The sequence below is a fragment of the Blennius ocellaris genome (assembly GCF_963422515.1).
Source record: "Blennius ocellaris genome assembly, chromosome: 23".
Lineage (NCBI taxonomy): Eukaryota > Metazoa > Chordata > Actinopteri > Blenniiformes > Blenniidae > Blennius > Blennius ocellaris.
The window spans coordinates 10,387,616-10,400,728 of NC_137672.1; the positions used below are offsets into that span (position 1 = coordinate 10,387,616).

At 41.4% G+C, this 13,113-nt stretch overlaps 1 protein-coding gene across 1 annotated transcript; it reads left to right on the top strand.

Moving 5' to 3' along the window:
- Nucleotides 1-161: 161 nt before the first annotated feature.
- Nucleotides 162-12,217, top strand: dthd1 (death domain containing 1; the record flags this gene model as incomplete). The annotated part of the gene is made up of 9 exons (XM_080519387.1): nt 162-495; nt 2,979-3,229; nt 3,656-3,835; nt 4,384-4,631; nt 4,714-4,869; nt 9,762-10,051; nt 11,109-11,362; nt 11,439-11,496; nt 11,916-12,217. The coding sequence occupies 9 exons, from the start codon at nt 162-164 to the stop codon at nt 12,215-12,217; spliced, it is 2,073 nt and encodes a 690-aa protein (XP_080375513.1).
- Between the last annotated feature and the right edge of the window lie 896 nt (nt 12,218-13,113).

Genomic DNA, 13,113 nt, shown 5'->3' on the forward strand with positions numbered 1-13,113 from the left:
AGCTTCAAAGCTAAAAAGAGGTACACATAAACTTTCTTGTTCAAACTATATTTTGTGGGGGAATGGGGATAAGCGAAATTGATTTGGTACTTCCAACTTTTATCTTTTGTTTTTTGTTTTTCCAGCTTGGTATGGACAAAAGCCTGGATGCCAATTAACAGATGGGTGAAGAAAAGCCTCCTCGTGGCACAGTGACTGAGGACACTCTCTTCATCACTTCAGCTGAAACTCATGAGTTTGAAGATGTCAGACGCCATGGATGTGTGGGTAACGGTCAAATAGAAGGAGAGATGCTCGGCCCCATGGAAGACAACAAAAAGGATGAAAAGAAAGCAAGCGTCATCAAGGAGAACGAGTGCAAGCAGAAGCTTCTTGGAGTGCTGAGGGAGATGAGTGTTGTTCATTCAGATGGACTCACAGTTTGGAGGGAAACCATCAGAGAGTGTGGCGCCCTGCTCAAGAAGTCTCCACCAGACGGTGATTCATCTACATCAGGTATGCATCAGTGTTCATCTTGCAGCCATTCACATGACATAAGAGGGCTTGCATTTCAAAATCCATAATCAGGATGGAATGGCATTGTCCATGCACCACTCCGAGGTATTCTCAATCTGTGAAGGAAATTAGCTTCTGGAAAATGGAGAACATTACGTGAACACCATGCAACGACAGCGTTTTGACTCAGAGCAGTTCCTGATGAGATATTTTGCAATGCCAGTCACCGCTGTATTGTGATCCCATCACCACTTAGTCGTTACAGTGTTGAGAGCCCTTCCCTGTTGTGATGTCCCAAGAATACCGTGACCCAGCTTCAATCATTCTCGCTAAACTATTTGTATTTCACGTCACAGTAATAAATCTCAAAGTACTTAAAACAACAATATAAAACACATTAAAAAAAGCAATAAAAATCAATAAGAGCTGTAAAACAGGAATATTTTTAGTGATGCATAGGGAGTAATCTAAATGTCAGAATAAATTGAAATATGACCAGCTATTTTTTTTTTTATGTGTTATTTGTGTACTTGATTGTGTTGAAAGCGATTTGAGAATGAAGTGAAATCAAAATGATCGAATTATTTGAAAAGGGGTGTTCCAATATGCACTGCTGTAAAATGTGTTTTTGTTTTCCAGAATCCTGTTCAGACTCTTTCAGTTGGCTTCTTCAACGTGTTGGAGACGACATTGTGGCCGTCAGTGAAAAGTTGCACATCATCATCACGAAACTGGATGCAGCAGTTCTCCAATTGTTTGCAGAGGAGGTCTCCAGTGTCTGTTCATCAGCACAGGAATGTGAAGATACAAAAAACTGTGACACTCATCTGCCCTCCCATGAGCAACCTGACTCTGGTCATGAACTGGAGGATGAGGACGGAGGTGATGGAAGACTGACAGCTACGTCACCAGGCACCGAGCAAACGCCAGATTCTACATTCAGCAGTTCTGGCTGCAATAATGTGGCAGATAGTGAAAAAGAATTACAAGACAAAGGTCAACTGAGTGACTTTCTGGAGGAATCCATTCATTCTCAAGCTGATTTAGAGAAGGAGACAGAAAAGGACCAAGAAAGAATTACTGAGGAAAGCGAGGTAGAGAAAAGAGACGAGACACAAAGTGGCTGGATTACAGTGGGGTAAGGCCACTAAATCTTTCCTATTTGCCCAAGTGAATGCAAACACTTTTTCAATTTTGTTCAGCTTAGAGTAGCTTTAAGAGTCATTGTGTATTTGACCCATAATGTTATTCTGTATTTTTATTGAGGCTATCTTTTATATATACAAATCTTGGATTTCACTCAGTATATTTTGATGACTTACAACACTGCATACATATTTGATATGAAGCACATAGCATTGTTTTCACTTGTTGGAAAGCAAAGAAAGTATTCTAATTAGTTATTTCAACTACTTACTGCTGACTAGAATACCCTGCACAATATTTCTGCACCTTGTTAACTGTCCTGCATGGAGGTGGCCTGTGAGCTCGGATGGCAGTGTTAAGTCACTTTGCCATCAGTCTGTGTTTTTCCTGGCCTTTGGCTGTTCTTTTCTGGTTTATACATTCAGTTGGATTCATTTGGTAAATTGTGTCATCATATAGGATAAATCTGGATCAAGAAATGTGTATGTCTACATGAAATGACCAAGTGTTGTAGTCTTGCGTACACCTGAAACTCTGCACACGATGCTGTTTTCAGTTTCCTGTCGTTGCCAAAGGTGATCGAGAAGGAGCAGAAGATTTTCTTGTAAAAGCCATAGCAGGCTCAGTATAGCTTCTGTAGCATGAAAACAACCCTATAATACACCATTGTTGGGTTGTTCATTGGCACTGTTAGTGTATGTGGGTGAAAAGGAGAGGTGACGCTATGACGTCGGTGTTTCATTGGTTCAAAAATGTATGGTTCTCTGGAAATGGCAGTTTCGTGTTCTTGGAATGTCTATCTAATAACAATGGACTCATGTGGAGTCACATCAACCCATCTCCATGTGAGAACCGTTGAGTAGCAGCCAGGAACTTTAACTCATCCTCCTGCTGTTTCCTTGAATGACTCAGTTCACCATCTTGTGGTGCAAACTTGTATTGCATGACTAAGGAGGCCGGGGGAAGTTGTACGAGTCTGGGATTTTGGTAGATACATCTACAACACATCACTAATCTGTGTTTGAGATGACCTGATGGAAATTGTTTAGTCTGAATGTTTTTACAGGTTAGTTTGATTCACATTAAACTAAATATACCTCATAGAATTGAGCTATTAATATCAAGAGCAATTTTACAATTATTGAATTGATGCCGGAAGCAAGGCATGACATCGTTTTTCTCTTACCAACATGTAGCATCCATGCATATCATAAAGGTATGAGTGACTGTACACATGTTTTAACATATTAATTTCAGGCTCACCGGTCAGATGCAGGACACAAACTGTGGTATACCGGACGCGTGTTTCATCAAATTGCCCATGGGTACCCCTGCAGCACTGCGGTGTGAAGTTGCCGACAGTCTGAGTTGCCTGATGGTGTCCGGCTCAGAGGAGCTGGTCAGCAGAGTGATCCGAGTCAAAGTTCAGGATGGAAATACCTTCCACTTCCCTGTGACAGTGATTGTGCCTTTTCATGCACGTTACCGTGGAAACTACAGGGATGTTGCTGTGAAGATAATGGATGAAGACAGGAGGGTCAGCTATATCACTCCCGTAACAACAGAAGGGTTGTATGGAGGACAGAAGGTAATGTCATTTTTAATATCTTCAAAGAGCCACTTTACTTTTGTTTTTTACGTAATTTCATGAGTCAGTGGCAATGTTGGGTGAGATGAGCAAAATAAAAACAAAAGTTATCATATGAACCCTCCTACAGAGTCGCATGTTGACGTTATTTCTAAATCCGTTTTTTCCCCTGTTTTCAGGCTAATATGTTTTCTCATTTGTTCACATCTTTTCAAAAACAATAAAGTACATGTAGATAAATACAATGAACCAATATTGCATAATACTGAATCAAGCAATGAATGCTGAAATGCAGTCATGAAGAATTTACTAATTATGACAAACCTGAACTTGAAAGTTCCGGTTTGTTTCATTTCAAGGTTTAATTAAATGATTCCACTTCTCTGACAAAGATAGATCATTAACTCCATGTTTTATCTGTTACAGGGCTCATTTGCAGAAGTGAAGGTGTACTCTCTGGGCCTATTTGCCGTGGTGTCCTGTCTAAAACGAGAACATTACACAGTTCAAAGGAGGGGTCTGTCACTAAAACTCGTCATGGACCCTCGGATCTGTCTCAACTACCTCGCAGGATCCTTCAGTGTGCCTGTGATGGCACAAGCCATGGTGCGGATGTCTTTCAGTCACTCAATCCGAGACGTGTTTGTGGTGGAGAAAAATACACGAAGCGTTTTAACCTTAACAATTGAAGCCTGCAGCAGTAATTGTTCCGATGATTAAAAACCTATCTCAACAAAAACAAGGACACGAAAAGCAAGAATGTGCTCAAAAAGCAAGCAAACGATGAAACAGACAAGATAGTTCTGAATCACAGTTGGGTTGTCGCAGATGTTTGCCCTGAGGGAGGGAAATGAACAGCTGTGGCCAATATTCAAATTGATTTCTGAGTCCAATCATTTGTGAAAGAGCCCCACCGCAGCAGTTTGTTACTTGATCTTACGTCAAAAAAAACCCAGCAACTCAGTCTGCACAGACTCCCTTTGATAAAACAACATGCTCTCAGCGAAACTAAAGTGTCAGAAAGAGAGCAAGAGCAAGAGCGAGAGAGAGAGAGAGAGAGAGAGGGGAAAAAATTACTGTTTTGACATCACACAGCATCTCGGTCTAAAGGCTGCCTCAATCATGCGGAACATCTGTTTCCTCGTCTGCCTCAGATTCAGCCGGTGGAAGCTGTCCTCCTGACTGCCGTCAAATCCAAAAATGACGAATATGGTGTGGTGGCGTCCACCAGCCCGCTGCTGTACCTCACCCACCCAAGATCACAACCGCTGAGGAGACCCCTCGCTGTGACCCTTCCGTGTCCTCCGAACCCTGACAAGAAGAGGGGCCAAACAGAAAACCAAGATTCCCTCCGTGTCAGTACTTCCCCGCAGTGGAATCATCGAGTTTCAAACAGAAAAAGGTGACTTAAACAAGACTTTGTTTTGACTTGTTACAATCCTATACATTCATTTTTTATCTATTTTTTTTGACATGGCAACCAGTATCTTGGCTGCTTCTGTGAAATCGAAGGAGAAGTGCAATGAGTCTTTGGCTGTGCTGGGCTCAAGAGAGAAACACTGGAGTGTTCTGGATCAAGTGTCTGCCAAGAACCAGCAGAACGGACTGGTGTCCTTTGACCTGACGGAGAACTTTGACAGGTATGCCGGACTGCAGATTGCCACATATCATCAAAGTCATCCAACCCTTTTAGAGTTCACTTATTCGAGTGATTTTAAGATATTTCAATACTTCAAAATGTGGATAAACAACCTTATGTGCACTCAAACATAAAGCACCATAAAAGCATTATACAGACCAGAATCACACATAATTAATTATCTGTAGTCCAAACTAAACCTACATTTGAGGTATTTTTAACTTGATTTAGTCTTCATGCTATGTTTTTCACATATATTTGAGTTAAATGCAATAATCGTCCAGCTCATGGAAGGAAAATGTTTTGCTGGGGCAAGAGGAAAGACTTACCAGTAGCAACATCCAGCTCAAAATCTAATATAATAGATCATGTTTGTCCTCAATGTCCAATTATTAGTTTGGAAAAGACAGGAATAATTGGTCACTTTCTTCATGAATTGTTATAGAAATGCAAGGATATCCCACCAAAAGATGCGTGGAAAGAGAAACTCTGGATATTTTTCAAAGCGAATGTTCTTCGTTGTTCTTTGGAAACACTTTGACAGACTGAAGCTCTGATTATGTACTTGCTTAAGGAAAAGGCGAAAGTTTTATTTCTCAGCTGGAGTTTGACAGATTTTTCCCGCAGTGTTTCTGCAAACAGAGCCTCAGATATGCAGCACTTAGAGCTAAGACCCCGCGGTGCATCGCAGATGATTATTAGGAGGGCAAATTCCGGCTCTGAAACTAAAAAGGAAATGCTGCCTGAAGGTAAGTAAGAGCAGATGTAACACAGTGTTTCTGTCTTGTTATAAACCTTGCCGGAGTTGAATTGGAATCGAAAGAAATAAAGATCAAAGATAGATTAGATATAAAAGCATGGGTGGTTTTCTTTCCAGCACAAAACAATTTATTCTTAATGTCAGGCTTTTGGAGTGGATGTTTTAAAGATGTAGGAGTAGCAGAGGCCAATTACCTCAAGAAGGTAAGACCCAGGCTGACCTCTAGTGGTCAAGGTGATCAATAAAGAAGCAATGCTGAGATGTGAAGTCAGTGGGATAGTATAAAAATATTCCTCCTACCCCTGAGCAGACATGTTTAATTACATATATGTGCTGTGTGTGTGTGTGGTTATGGGTATGTATGGGTGTGTGTATAGATCCGTTATACATTAGTTATGAGTTATACATTTTAGATTGTATAGCTGGTTTTCTATTTTTTCTCCCTTTTGGAGGTATTTTTGTTTTGTGTGTGTTTTGGACATGTCTGAAATTGTTTGGTGTTTTTTTTTTTTTTATCCCAGGAGACAAGTGATTGAGTAGTACATAAACCAGTCATGTTGTCATTTTTTATTGGCATGACAAACACCACTATATAGTCTTTGATAGAGTCTGTAATTGAGAGGCCCTGTTTATGCAACTATGTTTTCAAGTGAAAATGGAAAACTTTCTTTGCCCTTTTGGTACTTGGAATCACTGAAAATGCCAGTTTTTGAAAGCAATTCAACGACTACATCGTTTCCTGTGTCCGCTGCTGCAGTGTAAACACACTGTTTTTTTTAACTGATAAGGTGTTGTCACGTGAAACGTTGTTGCGTAAATGGGGCCTTGTTCAAAGTTATAATTTTCCCAAATTCTAGTAATCCAGATCATCTATCTCACAGCTTAGCACAACTATTTTATCATGTATTCAGTCCATGTCACCAACTTTCCATGGATGATAGGAAACAGGAACAGGAAGAAATGCAAGTGACCAAATATGATCACTTGCCTAATAAAGGTTGAAGCAAAAGTGAAAGTTGATACCATGACAGACGTGAATTAAGAGCTTTTTGCCAGTTTAGAATCAACCTTCAGAGCCGAGTTGTTTTGAGTGAAAACATGGTTCTGAGTAAGAAATCTGACTTATCTAGGATGGAAGATTGTGAGAATGATTAATACTCACACCCTTTTAATCTACTAATTCAAAGAAAAATACAACTGCACAAGAAATTCAAATTCCACGTATTAAAAGAACAAAATGGGACACAATAAAAAAAAACATTGACTTTAATCATCTCTGAGTTCAGCGGAATTGTTTGCATGCCTTCCACAATAAACAGATCACAGCACAAAAAGCTAATTTCGGCAGGAGAATCCAAAGCAGCACTGCCGACAGTGCAGACAAAGCCAGGGTAACTCTCGATGGGCCGTGCTCATTTGCGGCATCATTTACAGCCGATTCACCCCCGACTTGCTTTGGCTCCCGACCAAGTAAAAGAAAGGCCTGAAAAACGAGCAATAAAGCATCAACCCTTGCCTGTATTCTTCAGGCAGACTTGAAATGAGCTGCAATCACCCCGTGTCTCTCTTACCACGTCTCCCTGCCTGTGCGTCTCTGTGTTGAAGTGGATCAGCCACTGTAGTGGGCTGGAATAAGTGTGTGTTTTCAGCCCGCTGCCTTTCATGCACAGCATCAGTACAGACGTCCTGCTCCCACCACACAGGAGGATGTAATAAATCCAGCCTCTAACCACACAGCAGAACAAAGCTTTCTCACAATACAGGCGACTAAAGTTGTCATTTCCAAACCGTTTCAGACTCTAATGATTACATCTCAATTTATACCCATCTGTTATTTGAGCAGCAGGAATTTTGCTACATTAGTGACCATTTATATATTATTTGCCCAAGTTCAAATACATGTTTCATCAGTAAATCCAATGCAAAGCTGCAATCAAGCTGATCGGAGAAATAAGAAATGTTTAGTTTTGTACCTTTGCTCTGAGATCCAGTTTGTCGATGTTGACCCAGGGTTTGTATCCGGGGAATTAAAACACCCCCATAAAAGATTGAAAGCACAAGTATCTTGCAGAGATATTCTTGTTGGATCAAGGAGACAACTCAGGCTGGAAAACACATAGTAGTTTTAAATCATTAAATGTGATCATAAAGGTTATTTTCTGAGTGGACATAAGAAGTGAAATGTCTTTGAAACCTTTCAGTGAAGTAGAGCTTCTTCTGCTGTTGTTTGCCCACAGAGTTCGACTGACAGAAATAGAGAAATGAACAATTATAATGCAGTGTTACAACAGTATATATGTAGTGTATGACAGGGTACAAGCAAAATACATATCAGCTCATTTTAAAGTTTTCTAATGATCCATAAATAAACACACGGTTTACATTTTTAGACTTCCGCAAGATGAGCCTGATGAGTGCATTTGACAGACGCAGGAGATTCTCAGGGTTCTGTGCTGTCCTCAAAGCTGCGTCCACACACTGACCGCTAGCTGTCACCGTCATCAGGAGTCCTCCAACCATGTAGAAGAGGTAGAAAACCTTGCCCCTGGCCAACCGGCAAGCAGGCGGATGAAAGGAATCACAGATTACGTAACAAGATTAAACATCCCCAGAATGAGGCCGTGTTTACATGACAATGTTTGCAAGGGAAAGTGTAAAACCTTTGTTGTGTTTTCACAAGTTTGTTGTCTGTTTATACGACAATGGTGCTCGAAGCCACACTAAACTGGAGAAAACAATAAAAACGGTGCTACAACACTTGCGCACCATGGCTGTAGTAAGGAGTTCTTCTGCAAGTGCACGAGCAGATGTATAAAAACAAAAATGGTGGTGTCTCGAGTCCATCTTCTCCTGGGACTCGGTAGTTTTATAGTCGTCCTAATTAGCAATCAAACATCGTCATCTCTCCATATGAATGTCTGTATACTCGCCATTGTTAATTGTTCCTGCCGTTTGCATGGCAACGAACATCGATTTCAAGAACTTTGCCGTGTCAACACAAAACGTTTTTACTTGGAAGGTTGTTGTGTAAATCGGTCTGAAAGTAATTTTTTCTTACTTGTGGACAATCAGCTCGGGTGGAAATTTCAGCATGGACAGGTTTGATTGAAGGCCTGCAAGACAGACAGACAGACAGACAGACACACAGTTTTTCAAGGTAATCAACATATTTGACTTCAGTAGTTGCAACAATAGTTGCATCATAAAAGGAAAACTACATCAGTATTAATTAGGTCCGTTTTAAGGATGTTTTGAACATTTTCTGTGGCTGTTGGGTGTTAAGAGACTTGACATCAGCAAATGAAGGTGCATCTAATAAAATATTGTTGAATAAACATGTTTTTTTAAGTAGAAGTTCATGATCGTATCAGTTTTGTTTAAGTTTATTCATTAAACAATAATTGTAAAACAATTAGACTCCTGAGTCATTCAGCAAAACATAGATCCCTTTAGTTAACTCGGTTGAATTACCAGTTTTTCTCTGAAGAATTAACTCCTGAATATTCCCCTGCTTTAACACTCTCCTTTTGTTCAAACTAAAGATATATTACAAAAGGAATAAATCACCTCTCAGTACTCACTGCTGGTGTGACTGCTCCTCCTGTTTTCCTGGCTCTGTTGTAGATCAGATCTGCTTTTCATTCAGACATGTGAAGCCTTACGTGATGGAAGTAAAAAAAGACAGAGCAAAATGTGGAACGCGACAACTTACAGCCAGGCTTAGTGAAAGCCTTTCTTTCCATCAGGGGTTTAAGAAAGGCAGAAGGGATGAAAGAGGTTAAATTCTTTGAATTCCAGGATTTAGTGACAGAACAAATGTAGTATGTTACAGTGAAACTGTTAGGAAATCACTTGAGGGGGCAAACGCAGGGGGAAAACAAACCTCTGTTGGTCTTTCTGTTCTTTCAACCTGTTTTAAAACTCATTTCTATATTATAGTCGCTGCGATAAGGATGGATTCTTTTTACTTCTGAGCTGTAACCCCTTTTCTTATCTTAAAGAGTCTGTTTTATTCTTTATTCTACTTTAGGCATATTACCTCTATATGCCCTGTGATAACAGGCTTATTCTCATGTTCAGCAGCTTGTTAATCTTCCCACTGAAGTCGTCCTCTGGTCCCCCCTCCCACTCAGACTGCTCGTGGTGCGTCTCCTCTGTCCTCTGCCCCCCGGTGTGCTCACCTCCCTGGCGGAGGAGCTGGAGGTGGCTGTGTGCTGCCACAGCGTGACCGTGGTCCTGCAGCGGCGGCGGGACGAGCCTCACGCCGTCCTGGTGGCCGCCCTGCCCAGCAGAGACCTCAGCTGGGAGCTGAACAGACTGCGAGCGCAGGGCTACAGCGGCCCGGTGGACACCTCGTCGGAGGTCTCCATGTGCGAGGCTGACCAGCTGCTCCTCTGTTTCAGTGGCAACATAACCTCCAAGGGTACTCCCTGCACAAAATACCTCAAATGCTGTCTTTTCCTGCTGTGCTGCAATCGATCCTCCACATTCATCCAATCCCCGCCAACTGGAGAGGTCGACAATCACACATACTCGCATCAGTGAGGCACCCATTAATCTCATGTGCGTGGTTTTGGAATAAAACAGAATATAAGGAGAAAATCCACATCGCACTATGAGAAAACCTGTCAGGATTTTAATCATGACCTTCTAATGAAGTGAGAGAACTCACCAATGCTACACTATGGATCCAGATCAGCTCATTAACGACTTCCAGCCATCATCACATTCGTTTTTCAGAGTTGTTGTCTCTACTTCTTAGTCAAGCTGAGACAGGGGTCTGCAGCCTGTGGCTCTTTGACCTTGTGATGGCAAAATCTCACAAACAATTATAAACACAGCACGATAACCAAGAAAACATTTGACTTTTTGTGAGCCACACACGCATGGCCCATACATACGTGGCAGGCAGCAGCTAAAAATGAAATATACAGTTGCTTTTTTAAAACAGTATTGTGGTTGTTAATGCTGTTAGTATAAAATCCACTAAACACTAGTTTTTTTGTAGGATGCAAAATTAGGTGTTTAGTCTTTACCAGTAATTGGCTTTAAGAGGCCACAGTGAAAAACAACAAAGGAGAGGCTGTAGCAGAAATCAAATGTAGAAATGTGATACAAACAGGTTTGTCTTCCTGCAGCTGGCAGCTCCATAAAAGGGGGCCCCAGGCTACATTATAGAGGAGATTAATGATATGTTTGCACAGGCCGTCAGCACAATGCAGTGTGATTACAGGTATGTTTGTGCTGGCACTTTAATTACCACTCCAGCGATGTTCTTTCCATGAGATCCTAATCTGCCATTTGTTTATTCATTGCAACATACAGGGTTTGTTGTTTGAGATTTAACATGTCAAAGCACTAAGAGCAAAGTTTGAGGCGTTCTCTATCGTTGTGATTTTGGCTTTAGAGGTCATCAGGCAATTAATGCAAAATCACATTGATTGCAATGAGAAACTGATTAAATTCTTTTTAATTTGCAGTTGGTGGTCAAGATGACAAAAACGAGTCGGCACAGGAGCGACTCACCTTTCACAGTCAGAGGAAAAACCACCTCCTACTGCGTCTCACCGAAGTGGACCCGTTTGGAAACTACAGCTCGCCTCACTACAAGGGCACGCTCCTGTTTCACAAGGTCACCAGAGCTCAGCTGGAGTGGAGAGGGGACAAAGCCGCCCTGAAAGACACAAAACTCCTGGGAGACCCCGTCTGTAAGCTGTCTCTGACCCTACCGAAGGTGAAGGACTCACGATTCAACAAATATCCACTTTGGCAGAAAGGTTTATGAACACACTGGTTCTGTTTGTTTGCAGAAGGCGAGAAAGACAAACCAGCCAATTGTAGCGCGGATCAAGTTGTGCGAGGACACAGGTTGGTGGAAAAAGCCTGAAATAAACACAAATTCTCACAAATTTAATGGTTTAGAATTTGGAGCAAGCTATACTATCAGTTTACAAATAGATGTTAAAGATGTTGTGTCAGACATTTGTACTGGCAAGTTTTCTTTGTCATTTGCTTCTACAGTTTGATAGAGTTAGGTAGATTAATTCTATTATTATTGTACCATTTATTGCAAATTTATATTGTATAATAAAAAAAATGCACAAGGCATAATGGAAAACACAAAACAACAAAAAAATAGCAGATTACTATAAAAATGATAGAAGGCGACCGACTGACTGACTGATTAAACAATAATAAGTCACGTGAAAGTAATTTGTTGGACGTTACAGTTTTGTTCGTGTTTACATTTTCCCACTAAAAACTCTCACTCTTCTGCTCTTGAGCAGATTCTATGCCAGACTCTCTACTTCAGTGGTTGTCCGACGAGCTTTCAGAGGAGGAGATCTCCCTGCTGGCCGTGTCCCTGCGCCTTCGACGAAGCGCCGCTCAGATGGTGAAGCTGCGGGCCGGGGACAGCTCGTCCTCCCGGGCCTTTCACTTGCTCGCCATGTGGAGGCGGGGGCTGCCCGCCGTCCCTCACCAGCCCAAGGCCTCCCAGCTCGCTCGCTGCCTGGCCCGGAGTGGAAGGCCGGATCTGGCCCAAGAGCTGCTGCTGAGACAGTCTGCTGCTGCTGGCGTAGTAGTTTAGCCCTCTTGCATCACCGGGTTGCATGTTCTCCCTGTGCATGCTCCTGCAGTCCAAAACCACATATTTGGGAATAAGAGTTGACTTCAATTACACTGAGCTGGGATCTGCTCCATTGTTCAGTTGGATAAATCTGTAGAGGATGGCTAGATTGAGTTGGTTGTAATGTTTAGTCTGATCCACAAGAGGTCAGCATCACACTGAGATGATTCACAGTGCTTTCTGAAGATCTTCGGTCAGAATGAGTGGCCCTGCAGGGCTGATGTGACACTTTGAAAGGTTTAATGAAGACATTTTATCAAATGGTTTCAGGGAAAAAATACGTTTTTTTTCTTGTTTTATTCCCTTGTTAATATTGTGACCCTTTAGAATATCTTATTAATCTTTATAAACCAGAATGCTGCAACAAAACAATTTCCCTTCGGGGATTAATAAAGTTATCTATCTATCTATCTATCTATCTATCTATCTATCTATCTATCTATCTATCTAGATCAGGAGTGTCAAACTCATTGCAGCTCAGGGGCCCTAGGAGCCCCACTGAGATCAAAATGGTATAATAACCTATGAATAAAAACAATTCCAAAATTCATGGCAGACAGCTATAAATACAATTTTACATTTTACGTCATTACTTTTTATTCAAGATTTGCAATTATTAGGCCAGATAAGACTTTTGGGAGACCCATGCCTGATGTGTATCACCGGTGTCAGGCTGGGAACCAGAGGTTGGCTTTATGTGCTAGTTCTGGAAGGTTCGACTCAGATTTTAAATCTGGTATTTCACCGTTTATCAGTTAATTTGGATTACAATCAATCCCTTTTATGTAATCTGATTCTTGTGACTTCACATTGACGTGGAAGAATAAAAGGTACCCGAAACTGGTCTCCTCTCTCCA